Source organism: Eptesicus fuscus, chromosome 12 (genome assembly GCF_027574615.1).
Source record: "Eptesicus fuscus isolate TK198812 chromosome 12, DD_ASM_mEF_20220401, whole genome shotgun sequence".
Taxonomy (NCBI): Eukaryota; Metazoa; Chordata; class Mammalia; order Chiroptera; family Vespertilionidae; genus Eptesicus; species Eptesicus fuscus.
Window position 1 is genome coordinate 74,263,837 of NC_072484.1, and position 18,631 is coordinate 74,282,467.

General features: G+C 45.0%; 1 protein-coding gene across 2 annotated transcripts in view; it reads left to right on the forward strand.

The window, feature by feature from the left end:
* The window catches only part of FHOD3 (formin homology 2 domain containing 3), a 376,750-nt gene that overhangs the window by 148,242 nt on the left and 209,877 nt on the right, over positions 1-18,631 (forward strand). For both annotated transcript variants that reach the window (XM_008158248.2, XM_008158257.2), the window contains exons 4-5: positions 12,539-12,606; positions 18,446-18,551. In XM_008158248.2, the coding sequence (XP_008156470.2) occupies positions 12,539-12,606; positions 18,446-18,551 (174 nt within the window). The remainder of the gene's footprint in view (positions 1-12,538; positions 12,607-18,445; positions 18,552-18,631) is intronic.

Here is an 18,631-nt window from a genome sequence, read left to right on the forward strand (position 1 = left end):
TAGGACAAAACCAATATCTAAGGTTTGCTGCACTTAAGTGTAAAAATGCAATGCTATATTCTCTGACTGATGTAACTCCCTCCCCCCACCCCCCCGCTTTGGTTGGTGAAGAAACTTTAATCAAAAGTCGTTGGAAAAGCCCTTTTCTCTGGTGCGGTTTTGTTTGCACCGTGGGCCACTTGCCGAGATGAAGGGCTGCTTCCACCGGGAAGAATACTCAGGAGCGCCTGGCCCCGGGGGGTGGGTCAGGGAACTGCTGAGTTTAGCTGTCTGCTCACTGGAAGATGGATGCCAGATTGTTCCCTTTTGACCCCGCTAATGATCCTTATCTTCTCTCCAGGGTTTGGACAGTCACTTCTCTTTTCTCACAGCGTTGAGGGCAGGGATGGCCACCATTTTCCCTGCCAAGAGCCACTGACCCCAGGAAGAAGCCATTTCTCCAAGGGATGATCATGCCTTGGAGAGGTACCCCGGGCCCAGCCAGGCCGTCCGAGGTCAGGTGACCTCAGCACAGTCGGGAGGACCTGACAGATGACAGGAGGTGCCTTGCCAGCCCAGAGTGCAGTGCCCATGAGAGGCCTGATGCGTCATGGTGGGAGAGGCCGTGGCTGGTTTTTAGAAATGTCCTGGAGGCCTCGGGGGTTGGAGAGAGAAGGGAAAGGACTCCTGGTTGAGCACAAATTGCCGGGTGTTTTACCAACATTATTGTGTTCACTAGTGACCCGGTGCACGAAATTCGTGCACATTAAAAGGGGATTAATTAGAGGAAATAATTTAATATTGCTATTTGCCCTTTCTCTATAATATAAGTGTCAGAGATGAAAGAAAATTAGTAAAATGTATATGAAAACCTTCCTTCTGTCAGAGTCTGGGGCTCACCACGGGACCCAGAGTCAAGTCCCCGCCACCCACATGCACCTCAAAATTGCATGAGACCCAGACCCGGCTGCCCTCCTGCCCCCCGCCATTGGGCTAGATCCAGATCTGGCCAGTCCCACCCTTGTCAAGCCCTGCTGGGCAGGGGGTGCGGCCTGAGGTCCCTTGGCCTGGCGCTGGGGCAAGGGGTGCAGCCTGAGGTCCCCCAGCCTGACACCAGGACCAGAAGCACACCTTGAGGTCCCCTGTCAAGCCCTGCCAGGTGGGGGGCGTGGCCTGAGGTCCCCTGTCAAGCCCTACGGGGGCAGGGGAGGGCATAGCCTTAGGTCCCTGCTGATTGCTCATTAAGGCTCCTTATGGGAACTTGGCCTCAGCTGTGGGTGCAGCCATCTTTGTGACAGAGTGATGGTCAATTAGCATATTTCCTCTTTATTAGATAGGATGGCCTCATGGCTTCTGAATGTTGGAATGTGCATTTTCAATCCTGCTTTACTGATGAGGAAACCAAGGCACAGCGAGGAGTCTCTTCTGTAAAGCAAACATCAGTTTAGGGGTCTAGATGCTGGTGTCGTCCAAGGCGATAGGGAGAGATGCAGAAGGCCACGTGCTTACCAGGGCCGCGCACAGTGCAGGGTGCAGGGGGCAGCGTGCAGGGCGGGGACCTTGCTAGCTGGGAGTGCAATAGTGCCATAGGGCAAGTGAGGAGGACACAGTGCCCCCAGTGGTGGGCAGGAGAGGAGGTCAGGGGCCCAGGGTGGCAGCTTCTGTGAGCGGAGGCCGGGAGAGTGGGGTACTCTGCTGAGGCCAAGACTAGGCCAGTCCTGGCTACAGTCAGTGCCCAGGGAAGAGGGTCGCAGTTTCAGCGTGCATCCTGGGGTTGGTGCGGGGGGTGTGCCCTTGTGCTGGGATGGTTCTCTTTGCTCCCTGGGGAGTAAAGCAGAGTTGGGCATTGTTGAGAGGGTGGTCTCCCGTGGACACTTCCAGGGACTGTGGATGCTTCTGGAAGAGCTGAGAGAAGACAATGAGTAGTTCGCGCAGGAAGCCTCTCTTCCCTTTGAGCCCTGCCAGCAGGGGTGAGGGGCTGAGCTGTAGGCTGTGGTTGCCATGCTGGGTGGCCACTCAGGGGCAACACTCCTGCACTCATGCCAACCCGGAGGCAGCGCAGTTTCTTTCTTTATTTTTTTAGTATACTTGTTATTGTTGATAGTATTACAGCTATCTCCCCCCCCCCCACCTTTACTCCCATCCTCCCAGCCCCTACCCGGCCCCCCCATGTCTTCACTACCCTGTTGCCCTGTCCATGGGCTACTTGGTTGCTGTTGACAGGATCAGGAAGAGAAATATATGTAATGTTGAAAAAACAAACATTTCAATGTTTCAACTTAATTTTCAAATAAAGTCAGGGAATGATAAAAGCCCATAAATAAAGTAAATATTTTGAGGTTCTCCAGATGCCTAATTAGGAGATAAGAGAACAAAGGAAGAAGGAAGTATAGAAAGAGAGGAGAGGGAGAAGGCAGGAGGGAAAAGGCAGGAGGGAGGTGGCCAAGGCATTTATGAGGAGGAGAGAAAGAGAGGGGAGACAGGGAGAGAGAAACAGAGACAGTGAGAGAGAGAGAGGGAGGGGGGGGAGGATAGAGACAGGGAGCAGAGTTCCTCTGTAGTGAAAGGTCCCACACCTGTTTGTCACGCGGCTGGTTGCTGCTTTCAGATGCTAATGACCTGATCCCGGGTCAGCAGCCTCTTTAGAGCGGGGTGTGCAGCGATGACCCCTCTGTGGATCGGCCAGCTGCTCAGCTCTTCCGCAGAGGGAGGCGCGGGACTGGACGGTCTCTGAGGACCCTTCTTCCTTCTTTGATCCTGGAAGAAAGAAGGCGTGTTTCAGACAAAATTTCCCTTCATTAGGTGGCCTGCACTAGTTGACCCCGGCCTTTTTGCCTCTGAGAAGGGACCCTTTTGTTCAAGCAAAGGTGGGAGCAGGCGGAAGTGCACTTCGCTGGGCCCAGAGCTCGCCAGCTCCCGCAGACAGGGCACCGGTTTCCTAGGGTGATTCAGACCCAGAGGCGCAGGGCTGCTTTCCTCAGTGCAGAACGGTTGTCAGAGTGGTTTCCAAGGCAACAAACTGGGAAGCTGGGTGGGGCTCAGCAAGGTGGTGATGACAAGGTGGTGATGACAGGCAAGGAAGCGTGCACAAAATCGTATAATTTCAAGTCTGGTGCTGCCGCCTGGTCCGCAGCTCCCGGGAGGCTGCCCCTGTCGATCGTGGGGATGGTCCTCTCTGCCGCAGTCCCAGTGCGCCCGTGTCCTCGCTGACACCAGTTCTGCGCTTTATGCACCAGGTCATGCCTTGTTTGTCTTTTTCACTCCCCTGCCTGGCCCAGCCAGAACCTAAGTAGCCAGTGATGGTTTGAAGGAAGGGAAGAGGGAAAGAGCCAGAATTGCCTGCTGGGGACACAGGGGAGGAAGCACCCTGGGATGTCCAGGTCCTGAAAGCTCTTGGTGCCCTTTGGGAGCCAGAGAAGGCGACAGAGCCGGTTGTCTGTCCCGAGCCCCGTGCTGTCACCGCCACAGCCTGCTGGCGCCCTGCCCCGCGGAGGTGGTTGTCCTTCCTGCACACACCGCTCCCCTCTGCTGCCGTGCAGGCTGCGTGCTTGCTCTCCTCTTCCTCAGCTTCCCCTTCTGCGCACACTTCTCACTGTGGCTCATTCTCACTCAGCCTTTGAAGCCTGTTCGCTGTCACCTCATCTGAATCTCCACGCTCGGGCCCAGGATCCCAGGTTTTCTGCTCCTCCCTCGGTGGCCCCATAGGGGTGCTGTCACCTTCTCCCAAGGGCACTGGCATCATTTGGGGACATTAGACCATCCACTCTTTTTGGTTTTTTAGTTTATTGATTTTTAGAGAGAGGGGAAGGGAGAGGGAGAGAAACATCAATGCGAGAGCACCACATAGGTCAGCTGTTCCTTCTTCCCTCCTACCCCCCCTCTCCCACCACCGGGGATGAACCCGCCACCTCCGTATGCGCTCTGACCGGGAATGGAACCGGCAACCTTTTGGTGCACAGGATGACGCCCAACCAACCGAGCAACACTGGCCAGGACCACCATCAACTCTTGGTGGCTGAGTCTCTCTTCATTTGTCCTTGTAACCCTAGTGCTTAGTAGGTAATCAGTAAAGGAGTACTATAAGGATTACGTTACAAATATTGGGAGTGTGATGGTACTCCAAGGGAATTGGGGTTTAGCTTCGGTCTTCTGAAGCAGGCTTGTCTCATCAGGTCTCTCCACCTTGTCCTCTTTTACATTTAGCCTCTTCACCCTCAGGCTGAAGGGGCTGCCTCTGGGCTAACGGGGGAGCGGGCCACCTTCAGTCCCTACTGATCGGTGTCACCACTTCTCACGGCCGCCTCCAGAACCATTGCTTTTCTACGTGTGCTCTCTCTCTGGACGTACATGCTGATGTGAGTGTCATGGTTAAGATGTGAGGGACTCTCATTGGCCCAGTGTTTGTTTTTATTGTACAAACAGAATGTATGGCCAATTCCATTTTCACCGGCCTCGTTCAGTTACCCTCCCCTTTTCTGAGACCCTCCCAGCGCTGGGGCCAGCAATGATGTCAGTTCTCCGGCCTTAGTTTCTTCCTCTGTGAAAGGATGACATTGGATTAGATCAAGGATTCTTACTTCCCGTCCTTAAAAATCTCCTGAAGACCCACAGGAAGCACCAATGTTGTGTGTGTCTGAACATCATTTTGTGGCTTGTATAGGTCTTTCAAATGAGTCTTTGATTCCCAAACCTTAAAAACCACTGGAGAAAGGTAATTCCAAAAGCTGACCAAGCAGGGTTTTCACTGAACAATCACATTCCCCCTATGCCACTGTATCCACATGCAATATTGAAGCACAGTTGCAGGGTGCAATGGGCTGTGCTTCCTGTCATCAGAGAATCATGTGGCTCATTTGAACTCATGGGAAGAATTTCCAGAGTGGAATGCTTCTGACAATGACTGGGCTGTGGGCTTCTTGGCAGGGTAAGGAGCAGACCCTGGGCTGGGCCACCAGTTTTCTGCTGGCTGTCATTCCGCAGAGCTGTTCTTTACCAGCCCTCTCTCACCGTGAGTCTGAAAGCAAATGTCACACAGCTACATCCTAGAAAAGGAGGAATTCACTCTCGTGGCTGCACCTGAAAAATCATGATGATTATATTGTCTAAACAGGTTTTTAAATCGAGGCATGGGCATTTTGCCTAGGAATAATTCTGTTTCCTCAGTGGGACGTCTTTTGTAGCAGCCCGGGGGCAAAAGGAGAGTTTTTGTCTCCCTGTACTGAGGAGGGCCTCTGGGGTCTTGGTCAATGTGTTGCTTGGTTAATGTGTTTGACACTTGGTGAGAGGAGGATGTGTTGTCATGGTTTGTCTTAAAGTCAGTGATTTCAACAGCCTGAGAGCATGCTCTAGATGTAGCTTTCGCTCTCTGCTTCCCTCAACACACTCACAGATGCCTTTGGTTCCTCCTGTCCACATTCTTTTGACGATGCAAATTGCTTCTTATTTTTTCACTGGTTTCTTCTAATGTCCTGGACTTTCTTTCCCCACACACCGAGGTTTTCTTCATTGCGCTCCTGGCTGAGCAGGAGGCACGGGACCTTCCTGATGGCAAAGTGGGAATGGTTCCCAGAGGCCTCTAACTAATTTGCCCTCTACTCCATGTGACTCTAAGCTAGTTAAGAGTGTAACACATTGATTGCATCTCTTAAAGGAACATGTTTCATTTTAGAAGGCAGGAAGCGTGGAGAGAAAATATGGAAGGGCAGTTACGAAGACTTTAACAAGTGATGTGATTATATCTCTTTTCCCCACCAAATGTAGGCTCCTAATTGCCCTTTACTCAAAGGCTAACACCACACAAATGATTGCACTTCAGGTAAATTCAACTTGGAAAGGGGTGGGAGAATAAATGCCCACATCCATTTATTTGCCAAGCATGAGCTCTGCTGGATATGTAGTCCATTCCCCAGCGTCTCCCTAGCTGCTGGCCCTGGCCCCACCTCTTCCCTGGATCTCCTGCAGCCTGAGCTATGGCCACTCCTCAGGGTTGTGCTGGTGGGAGAGGGGCCTTCTTTGCATACCTCCCACCTGGTACCTCAAAGCTCAGGAGAAAGACAAAACTTTGGGACTCCAACCTGATCCCAGCTCTACTTTTTTTGCTTTTGTTTTCAGCATTCAACATTATATTGTACTAGTTTCTGGTGTACAGCATAATTGTTAGACAACCATATACTTTACAAAGTGTTTCCCCCTATATTTTCACCTGACACCATATGTAGTTACTAGTGACCTGGTGCACGGATTTGTGCACATTGAAAATATAGGTTGGGCGAGAAGGTGGCTGGTGGGGCAGGACTGGGCGAGATGGGCAGGACATGCCCTGGAGCCAACCTCCTGAGGCCCCTCCCCGGCCAGCTGCACCTGGGGTGGCATCATGACTTGAAGGGTGTCTGCGGAATGAGCGGGTTCCCTCCAGCAAGTGGGGTCCCTCGGCCTGTCCTGCGGGGATTGGGCTGAAACTTGCTCTCCGACATCCCCTTTTGCCCCCGGGCTGCTACAAAAGATGTCCCACTGAGGAAACAGATTTATTCCAGGCAAAATGCCCATGCCTCGATTTAAAAACCTGTTTAGACAATATAATCATCATGATTTTTCAGGTGCAGCCATGAGAGTGAATTCCTCCTTTTCTAGGATGTAGCCGCGTGACATTTGCTTTCAGACTCACGGTGGGAGAGGGCTGCTGAAGAACACTTAGGGCACTCTGCTAAGTTGCTGTCGTACAGGGTGTGGAAGGCAAGTGCAAGTGTGCAGTAAACCAGATTTGGAGCCAACAGTGGCCCAGCAACAACATAACCCATGGCCGAAGGTGGAATTGTACGGCCCTGTAAGGAATCAGGCTCCCTCCTCTCTGGTTTCGGGGTGTGTCACCCAAGAACCTCTGCTGCCAAGTCACTGCAGCTCCACAGCTCCTGCATTGAGCGTCTGCCCCCTGGTGGTCAGTGCATGTCAGAGCTACCAGTTGGACAGACACTTAGCACATTAGCCTTTTATATATATAGATCACAATGTTATTGACTTTATTCCTTATGTTGTACTTTATAATTCCAAGACTATTTTGTACTACCAATTTGTAGTTTGTTCCTAGGTGGGCCCTTCACACTCTAGTCTAAGTTGAAAGGGAGGGCCACACAGCCATGGAGAGTCTGACTTTCTGTAGCGTGTTCCAGGATGTAACACAAATGGAATAGTCAGTTCTTTGAACTCAGCAGTAAAAGCTGCAGGTTACAAAACCCAGCAGCAAGGAAGCCAGGACTAGGCTGTGGAAAGGAATGCTGCTCCTTTGGCCTATGGAGGCTGCTCTTGAGCCACATCAAAGGGCTATCAGCAGTCTTTGGTTTGACTGCAATATCTGCAGTGGTGAAACATCTGCTGGCTCCTTTTCTACCAGCAGGAATTGTGCCTCTCATAAAATGACAAATTATATGTCATTTAACAACGTTCTCCATCTCTAGTCCTTCCTAACCTTTTGGTAAACAGTGGTGTCTCTTAAAATGCATGTTAAAATCAATAGAACAAGACATACAGATGGCCTACAGACACATGAAAAGATGCTCAACATCACTAAGCATCAGGGAAATGCAATCAAAACCACAATGAGATCTCATTGTGCCAGACTGTCTATTATGAGAAAGACTACAAAGAATAAATGCTGGCGAGGATTGCAGACTGGTGCAGCCACTGGTGCATACCACATGGAAAATGGTATGGAGAGTTCTCAAAAAATTAAAAGGAAAACCACCATATGACTCAGCAATCCCACTTCCGGGCATTTATCTGAAGAAAATGAAAACACTAATTTGAAAAGATACATGTACTCCCGTGTTTATTGCAGTATCATTTACAACAGCCAAGAAAGGGAAGCAACCTAGCTATTGGTAGATGAATGGATAAAGAAGATGTGGAATATTTCTCAGCCAAAAAAGAGAAGGAAATCTTGTCATTTATAACCACATGGATGAACCTAAGTGAAATAAGTCAGGTAGAGGTAGACAGATACAATGATTTCACTTATATGGTGACTCTAACAAAACAAAACAAACGAACAAAACTAAACAGAAACAAACTCATAGATACAGAGAACAAACTGATGGTTGTCAGATGGCACAGAGTTGGGGGAAGGGCAAAAAGGTGAAGGAGATTAAGAAGTACAAATTGTCAGTTATAAAATTAGTCATGAGGATGTAATGTATAGCATAGGGAATATGGTCAATAATATTGTAATGACTGTGTACAGTGACAGATGGCTATTAGACTTAGCATGGTGATTACTTTCTAAGGTATATAAATGCCTGATCACTATGTTGTACACCTGAAACAAATACAATATTGCATGTCAACTATAATTTAAAATTAAAAATAAGAATCAACAGAACAAGCCAGGTAGGGTATAGCAGCTTTTTGGTATCACTGTGCTTTTAAAATAGGTGAAAAATTTGTTTTAATTAAACACTGTAGTTTCATTTTACACCATGATATTGGTTCTTTGAAGAGAGATAATATCAATTATCTTTCCCAAAAATCAGTAGTTTGGGGCAATATCTCTTTGAATGAGTGTTTGGTCATTTAAATGTCAATCACAGTGGTGATAGCTCCAGTATTCTCACATGACGTTTGTTAGTGTTGGTTGCACAGGAAAAGGAAAGGTTTGCAGTACTTTGGGAGAGAGTATCTTTGTCCATAAAAATAAAACTTCACTATCATTTTTTTTATGAAAGATTTTAAAAAAGCTACAATTTAGATGCCAGATGGAAGGATTTCTGGTCTAGACCTCATCTAGTGCTTTGTAGCTATGGAATTAAAAAACGAAGTGTTTTAGTCCTGGCTGGTTTTTCTCAGTGGAGAGCATCAGCCTGTGGATCAAAGGGTCTTGAGTTTGATTTTCAGTCAAGGGCACGAACCTCAGTTGTGGGTTCAATCCCTGGTCCCAGTTGGGGCTTGGGCGGGAGGCAATCAATGTCTCTCTCCCTCCCTCCCTCCCTCCCCCCCTCCCTCCCTCCCCCTCCCTCCCTCCCTCCCTCCCTCCCTCCCTCCCTCCCTCCCTCCCTCCCTCCCTTCTTCCTTCCTCTTTTTCCCTCTCTCCCTCCATCCCTCCCACTCTGTCTGAAAATCCAGGGAAAAAATATCCTTGGAGGAGGATTAAAAATAAATAAATAGAAAAACAAAGTGTTTTTTTTTGTTTGTTTTTTTCCTCCCGCCTCTGCCCACCCCAAAAAACAAAGTGTTTTAAAGGTTATTTAAGCAGAATACATAATGTTCTTATATAATTTAGCTGATCTTTTGAGCTTTAATATTAACATATTGCAGACCAGTAGTTTTATTACTAGCTTTACCCAGTGGCCAGATAAGTTTCTATTGAATGAGTACAAAAAAAGTTTTACATAAATGTTAAAGGCTTTAAAATTAAATACTCATTTCATTTTGAAGTTATTTATTACATGTTCTTACAAGCTAATATCTTTTTAAAGTATGATACTTTGTAAAACACTGTGTAATATGAAGCTAGAATTCTCGTGATCCGTCCGTAATGTCTTAAAAGAACAAAAACCTGTATGAAAATCTGTGAATCTCTCTCTGAAGTCTGTAGTGTTAATTTTCTCACATAAAAGAAATAATTATTATTTGTGAACCATACTATTTTATTATTCAGCTTTGTTTGGAATCAACAATTCTTGAAGTAAAAGAGATAATTATAAATATTTTTTAAAAATTAAAGACAATTGGAATGCAAAGTACTTACTCCCTGAGTAGAAATTCTAGTTTGTTTTAATTAAAAGTCATGGCAAAAAAGAAAGGGGAGAGGTTTTTTTATGGTTCTACTCAAAGATATCATTGGTGTTTGTACAAGGATGTTTCTCATCAAAGGGGAAGAGGCACCCTGCGGGTCAGGCCTCTCTTGGTGTCTCTGTTCAGGGCCACATAAGGAATCATTGGTAATGTCCTAGAGGTTAAAACACAGTGAATGCAGACCAATTAAGATAGAGATTGTCAGATTGGATAGAAACAAGTCTCAAACATATGTACTAGAGACTCTACATAGACAGGTTAAATATAAAAGGATGGAAAAAATACACCCTTAAAACACTAACCACACACTAAGTGAGCATATTAACATTAGAAAATATTAGAAAAGTGGGCTTTAAACGAGGAATATTGAAGAAGAGAGGCATTACATAATGGTAAAAGCAGTTCACCTGAAAGCCATAGCAACCTAAACAGTGAATGCACCTACCAACAGAACTTCAAAGGACCTAAAGCAAAACACATAAAGCTGAAAGAAGAAATAGACAATCCATGATCATAGTTGATTTCAACAGGTAAACAGAAATTCAGTAAGAATAGAAGACCTTAGGAACACTGTCATTCAATGTGACCTAGTGGGTATTTATGGAACAGTCCACCCAATAACAGCAGAATACACATGTTTTTCATGTGTACATTAGACATTTACCAAGATAAAAAAAATTCTGGGCCATAAAATCAACCTTAATAAATTTAAGTAATTGCTATGTAAAGTTCTCAGCATAGAGCAATTAAACTAAAAAAATCAGTAACAGAAAGAACTCTGGAAAATCCCCAAATATTTGGAAGTTAAGCAACATAGTACTTAACTATATCATAGTTCAAAAAAAATCATAGGATTAAGTTATTCCCTTTTGAATTGAATGAAACATGCAAACTTCATTTAATTTTGAATCAAATGAAAATGAAAACACAATATATCAAAATTTGTGGAAAAGCAGTGCTCAGAAATTTATAGCATTTTATACTTACATTAGAACAGAAGAAAGGTCTAAATCAATTATTTAAGTTTCCATCTTAAGAAACTGGAAAATAAAAGGCAAATTAAACCAAAAGCTGGCAGAAGGAAGAAAATAACCTAGAGGTTAAAACACAGTGAATGCAGACCAATTAAATAGAAGTGAAATAGAAGTCAGAAAAACAATGGGAAAAAAATGAAATAAAAAGCTGATTATTTGAAAAGATCAATACAATTGATACATCTGTAGCCAAATTAACCAACTGAAAAGGAGAGAAGTAACAGATTACCAATATCATAGACAAAAGAGAGGAGATTGTTATAGTCAATAAAAGGATAATAGGGAATATTATGAACAGATTTATGCCTATAACATTTAATAACTTAAGTGAAATAGAGAAATTCCTTGAAAGACACAAATTACCAAAGCTCATTCAAAAAGAAATAGATAATCAGAATAGCCCTATCTTAATAGAAAAAATTGAATTTATAGTTGGAAACTTCCCAACAATTAAAAAAAATTTCAGCCCTAGGTGTCTTCACTGGAGAATTCTGCCAAACATTTAAGGAAGAAATAACACCAAGGCTACACAAACTCTTTCTGAAAGTAGAAAAGGAGTGAATACTTCCAACTGAAGAGGTCAACCCCATTATAAGAAAACTGCAGATCCATATTGCTCATGAATATAGATGCAAAAATCCCCAACAAAATATTGTCATTCTCGCTAATTATTTTCTAATATGCTTAACCCCTATTTTTTAATAAAAGGGATTGTTTCGACAATGGCGTAAAGTACTAAAACCTTAGCACTCGGGACACAAATAACCATCGTTCTCATTCCTAAGAATCAGAAGCCATGACAGATTGCTGGTAACTAAGAGAGGGAGGAGATGTTGTGAATCCATGGAAGACAGAGTTCTGCTTGTTGTCTGGTGGAATATGGCAGAAAGTCTAATGCAAACCTCCTTACCTTATTAAGAGGTACTCTCTCTGCCAGTAACTTTGGAGTACTCACCTGTTTATCCTGTTGCATTGTGACCTTGGGAGGGCGAGTCCTGGGTCAAGTTCACCTCCTTATTCACAAAGCCTGGCCTAACCAGTAAATGCTAAATGTGATCCATTGAATAGTGTGGTTGAAGAAGTTGGAAGGAGTCTTGAACCAGCGAATATAGAGCCAGGGCTCCTCCACCTGCCTTGCTCAGAGCCAGGGCCCATCCTTGAACATGAGTGAGAGCTCAGGTACAGGCACAGCTGCAGCTGGGCTCCTGTCATTGAAGGAGCCAGTCAATCCTGAGGGCCACCACCTTCCCTTGGGTGTCTCGAGGCGACCATCAGCCCCCAGGGGAAAGGCGGCACCGAAAAGCTTTCTCAGCCCAGTCACAGAATGATTTATACTGGAGCCAGAGAGCATGGTGGGACAGGGGTTGTGAGTCAAGGAAGGAGGCGGGTGGAGGGTGAATTCAGTTTTAGCTGTTATTTTTTAGATATAGTTCACCATCAAGTGTAATTGTCTATAAATAGCTGGACATAGAGAGCTGGAGAGAGGGAGGGTGTTGGCCGAGGGTGCAAATCTGGGCATCATTCTCTATAACACACCAAGGCTCCCCAATACTTCCTGTCCTCCCCCCATAACAGTCCAGACTGTTTTTGGTCTATTGGAGGTGAGGCCTGTATCCTAAATGAAATGGATTCGGTTTACTCACCTTTCCAGTGGAAATTCTGTAATTGTTCATATCCTCTCTCTGTTTTTACCATCTGTTGAATCAATGAAGTTAATTTTATATGTTGTTTCTTTCTTTCAGAAAAACTGTACAACTCCAGTGGGAGAGATTTAAGAAGGGCCCTTTTCTCCCTGAAGCAGATATTTCAGGTAAGAGAGGAAGAAAGTGGTCTTAGGTTCTGTTTTTGCATTGCTATGGAATGAGATGCAGACCAGGGTATACCTTTTATTGATTACTGTCTGCCTTGGTGTAAACCCGTCTTGTCATTGCCCTCAGGGTGCACATCTCAGAAAAATTAAAACAGCTGTCTACAGACACTCCCTGCTTTTAGACCTCCCCAGCTCCATATCTTCTCCCGCATCCCACCAGAGAGTTTGAGGGTGTCATTCTCTTGCTGGTTCCTCATAGCCTTCTGGATTACTTCTGGATTTCTCAGTATAACATCGAGGTCCTTCTGGACCTATCTTCTGTTCACACCTTGCTGTTCTTGGCTGCATCCTAAGTTCTGCCTGTGATTGCATTCTGGGAGCCATCTGTGCCTTCTCTCTTCTGCACCTTTGCCCTGGACCTACTGCTTTTATCCCCAAATGCATCCCCCCCCCCCAAAATCCACTCTATATGTCTCTCAGTTTCCTTCCTGGTATCTCCTTCTGTCAGAGAGCTTTCCCCAAAGTAAATGACCCCTCACCACAGTCAGGGTCCCTCCGAATACCCCTGATGTCATCTGTGCTTACAGTATGGAATTAAGATACTTCGGGCACTTGTGAGAGTCCAGTCATCTGGAAGCTCGCTGGGTTCCATCGCTGTGTCTCTGAGGCCTCACATAGTGTCTGGTGCCACTTAAGCAATCGATGAATGGGCTGGGCAACCAGAATAGTCTAACAGATGTCTGTCTTCTGTTCTCCCTGTCTCTAATTTAGTCAGTGCTTCACTGACTAATTGTCCCAAAGCTCCACCTCCCACAAATCCAACTGGCATCCCTGTTCCTTAGATGAACAAAGCGAAACTTCTTCACCCTCCATGACGTCCTCTCTCAAATTCAGATCCCTGACTTTCACTGTGTCCCCAGAGGCCATACCCATGCCCCTCCTCACCCTGACTCATGCAATCCCTCTGTCTGCCTGTGTTTCTGTTGTTCAGCTTTAACTTCTTTCAAAACCTATGTTCACCTTGTTGAGTATCCAGTTGATGGCAGAACCACACAGAGAAGAGCTATTCTCAGTGACTTTAAAATACTGTAATTTGTGCATCTTGAATCACACACACACAAATGAACTGTTTTCATGTTTACAGTAATCATGGTGGTGGTGGTAGTGTTGGTATTGCTATTCTGAGACTGTGTGGGTATATAGTTATCCCAATTTTGTCATTCTTAGAATTCTTAGGGATTGGGATTCTTGGTGTGAAGAAAAAAGATAGAAAAGTAGAAGAGGTTAAGTTCAAAGTTCTGTATTCCTGAATTGGAAATATCAGACTGAACCCATGTTGTATATTATTTTAACAATCAAACAAGCAAATAAGCATATTTCTGCTCTGTTTATGGAAAAGGACTAGAAGCAATGATCAACCCATTAGCCAAAAGCACCCAAAGCAGCAAGACTGTGGTCTTAAAATACTGAAAGGAAGCAGAGCTCTTTGGAGAAAGAGCTGATTCTAAGTCTGGAGAAGGAAATGGGTAAAATAAACTTGGGACCTCTTATATGGACAGCAAGGAAGCTGTCAAATACTACTAGGATTAATGCCAAAAGAGTCTCCCACTGGTTGACCAAAGATGGGACAATGTAAGCACCAATAAGGATGATAATTTCAGTGATTTAAAACACATCAAGTGTTTTCATTGATAAGTTCATCATGATACTAGAAAAAAAAAATAAACGCAATGGATTGCTCACCATTGGAAAATGCTAGCGTCCAGCTCATAATTTTGAAAATGGGTAAAGTTTTAGAATCTCATATTTACCTCTTTCTATGCGAATTTTAGGATAATCAGACAGTAGTTGAAGTGAAGTTTTGTGCATAAAAATATTCTAGCTAAGAAGTAATAAGGAGTGATAGAATTAGAATACCCTGATTTTACAACCCCTAATGAATGAATGGATAGATAGGTCTGAGCAGCCAGAGCTGCTGATGTGACAGCGATGAGAAACAACCAGAAGCTATGTGCGTCCTCATGGAAACACTACCATCAATGATGTGGTCAAGCCAACAAAGTCAACCCTGGAGCTGATCATGCTCTATGTGCAATAACCAGTGAATAAATGATCTAGGACAGAAGTGCTTGTTACACTACACCACAGGCGTGTAATCAACAAAACCCAGACTGTGGGCAAATGACCTACTTTCTTCAACACATAAATTTCCAGGGGAAAAAAAGAGAGACGAATTAAAATACATTTAAAATTTATATCAACTAATTGCCACATGTGGATCTTATTTGGATCCTGACACAAATTGTAAGAAAACAGTATTTATGAGACAGAAATCTGGTCACTGACTGGACATTTGATAACATAAGAAAGTATTAATTTTTTTTTATTATGAGTACATAATTTTAAAGAGTTCCTACTTTGGAGATACATCTTGGAATACTTATGGATTAAATGATGTGATGTCTGGGATTTGCTTCAAATTAATATGACAGCAGACTGGGGTTGTGACAGAAGAAACAGGATTGGTATGACTTGATTGGCACCAGGGGTTCACTAAATTATTCTCTCTTATTTTGTATATGTTTAAAGTTTTCTGTGGTGAAAAGTTAAAGAAATAAAACAAATATGTTTGGGGTCTTATAGCACATCCCCTCACCACGCCTGTTCTGTAGTGTTGGCTCGGGATTCTCAGGGACGCTGTTTCTACTGTTTATTCATTAAACAAATATTTTTGAGCAGCCTTTGTCTACACCTCGTAGGCAAGGGAGAAGGTGTTTGCCATCAGAAGTTTATAACCTGTCTGGAAGACCACCCACGTGCACACAAAACAGCTGTAAACCACAGAGCAAGAATGCACTGGGGATTGAATGGGTTACACAGGTTGCAAGCTGTCTGGGACCTTGATCACTTCTCACACCCATGAGCCTGCCTCTCCATCATCCCTTGTGTTTTCTAGATGTGGAGGTTCTATTTGGAATTAGGGGGTAAACAACAACAACAACAACAACAACAACAACAACTTGAGCCATTGCCCATTTGGATTGTGTTGCATATTCCTTGACTAATAGGCATTAAAAAATGATCACAGATTATTGCATGGCTCTTACAGAAAATTCTGAAGTGCAATGATAATCACTTATTCGTTAGTGTTAACATTTTGATTTCATTCTTGTTGTTTCAAGAACCACTTATTAGCACCTATATATTTTAGGATATGTGTTTAAAATCTAGTACATTGCCGATTTGGAAGATACTCTCCACATTTACTATCCATACATTTTTAGTTCCTAAAGTGCCTTATCTACATATGTGCATACAGTTTACTTTGGGCTCTGAATTATTTTTATAAACACCATCTCCTCCGTCCAGTGTTTTTTCTAGGTACCTTTCCCAGACAGTCAACTCGATATTAATATTAGTGATTAGCTTGAGTGGTTTCTTGAGAGCTTGTTCTCACTTTTTCACCATGAAGTCATGTGTGAATCTAGTTTTAGTTAAAGTAATAAACATTGTTACATGCTTGGAAAAACTTTCTGACTAGACATGAGCTCATCTAAATGTTCACTTTTCACATATGCTGGTGGAAAAGGATATGGGATGGAGAGAGAATTATTTTTTATTTCCTTTATACATAGGAGTGTAAAGTAATTTTCCAAAAACTCATGATATTGTCCCATTTTCTCTTGCTTTCCAAAGCCATGATTATCTTAAAGTCTGAACTAACACAGCTGTCTCTCATTACCTTCGGGGCACAAGCCTTGCTCCCCCTCCCCCGGTGCCCTCTGAACACCGAGAGCGCTTTCTTGGTTCAAAGGGAGCCCGTGCCTGGCCTGCCCACATTGAGCTCACGTCCTCCATCCATATAATTGGAAAATGCCGTAAAATCCAAATGAGGGACTGATTTAACAGAGAGACTGGAGGATTGTGCCAGTTCGTCTACATTATTTTTTCTTTTTTTGGAGATCAACCAGGGTTGCTGACCATTCCTAGAAGAGTAACCTTTCATTATTCCATTAAGCTTTCTACTATTTACATCACTGAGGTTTTTTTTAGTTTTGCTCTGTTGTTATAATTGAGGAAGAATGTTCCAGCCTTATCCTGGCTGTGTTTGAGACAAGGCACTGTCCGACTGAGGGGATCTCCCGCAGCAGTAGAAGGAAGATCCCTCTCCTACACTTCCATAGAGGTGGCTACTACAAGAAAGAGTGCCCTGGGGGAGGGCGAGGGACGTCGGTGCTGTGGCCACTGTTTGTCACTCTTGAGTCTTTATCTGTAAAGAGACGGTAGGATTAGATCAGTGGTTCTTGAACTGGCCGGCCTTTAGGATTTCCTGGGGCATTCAAGAGCAAAGCTGGGCCTCACTCCCAGAAATTCTGGTTAAGTCCTCCGGGGAAGGGTCCTGCTTCAGCTTCGTTTTCAAAGCTCCCAGATGATCCTAAGTGGGCTGAGGCCCATCTGAGCACCTCCCAGTCACCTGGAGGGCACCTCCCAATCACCTGGAGGGCGTGGTAGGCACAGGTCGTGTGCTCCACTGCAAACTTTCCTATCAAGTAAGTCAGGGGTGGAGCTGGGCGTTTGCATTTTTCACAAGTTCCCAGGTTACCCTTTTGCTCCCCATGGGTCTGGAGACCTCTCTTTGTGAACTACTGAGTCGATGACCCTGAGGTTCCTTCCCTGGCCTGCTTTCTGTGAGCAGGTCTGCAGGCCACCCACAGTGGCTCTTGGGAGGGGTGGCACGCTGTTCCAGATACATGCAGGGAACTGTGCTCTGCCTCCTGCTGGTCTGGCAAGCCCACAGCTCAGGAGATGGAGAGTCTGATTCCTTATGTTCTGATACCATTTACAAGGCCTTAAGGACTGTCCTTTGGAAGACACAGGGGGTTTTGAACCCTTCACTTGATGGTCTGTGCTGCTGTTGGATGTTCGCACTGTTAAATGCAGCAAGCTTCATGTGGCTCATGCCTAGGGACCTGTGAGGGTGCAGAGCCTGCTGGTTTTTGAAGAATGAGAAGCAGAACACTATAAATATTCCTGACAGTCAGGGATTCGCTTGCTTTATCTTTATTAGATTGCCCAGAAGGCAATCCTTGGTCTTTGGCAAACAACAATGCGAAGACTGGTTGTAAAATTCCTCTGGCAACAGTTGAGATGCTTCATTTGAATAGAGCAGAACAATCTCAGGGGTCGGTCTGGCTTCAAAGGCTTGTGCATAGTTTTAACAGCACAGTCTGCATGGAGGATGGACTGGGACAGGATTTGAAGTTTTTTTTTTCTCTTCATGTGTCTTTTTTAAAAAATTTATCTTTATTGTTGAAAGTATTACAGATGTCCCCTTGGTTTTTGTTGTTGTTGTTTTTTTTCCCATTGATCCCCTCCTCTCCACACTTGCCCCTACCAAGCCTTCACCACACTATTGTCTGTGTCCATGTGCTATGCATATCCTATATAATAAAAGGTTAATATGCAAATCAACTGAAAGGTGGAATGACCGGTTGCTATGGTGCACACTGACCACCAGGGGGCAGATGCTCAATGCAAGAGCTGCCCCCAGCCCGCAGGCCCGAGGCTGGCCAAGGCAGGTGCTAGTGGCCCCGCCCCTCCCATCGCCCCCACCAGTCACCCCACAGATCGGCCTTGGTCGCCAGCCAGGCCTAGGGACCCTACCCATGCACAAATTTTGTGCATCGGGCCTCTAGTATGCATATACGTTCCCCAGTTAATCTCACTCCCAACCCCCACCTTCACCTTCCCTCTGAAATTTGTCAGTCTGTTCTCTGGTTCTATGTCTCTGAATCTATTTTGTTCATCAGTTAATTTTTTTTCTCTCCTCTCCTGCCAGGATGACAAGGATTTGGTGCATGAATTTGTGGTAGCTGAAGGTCTGACCTGTTTGATCAAGGTGGGAGCTGAGGCCGACCAGAACTATCAGAACTACATCCTGAGGGGTAAGTTCCCATGGGCCATGCAGCAGCCAGCCCCTGCTGCCAGGGAGGTCTTGGGGGGTGGATTGGGGAGGGGTCCTCCA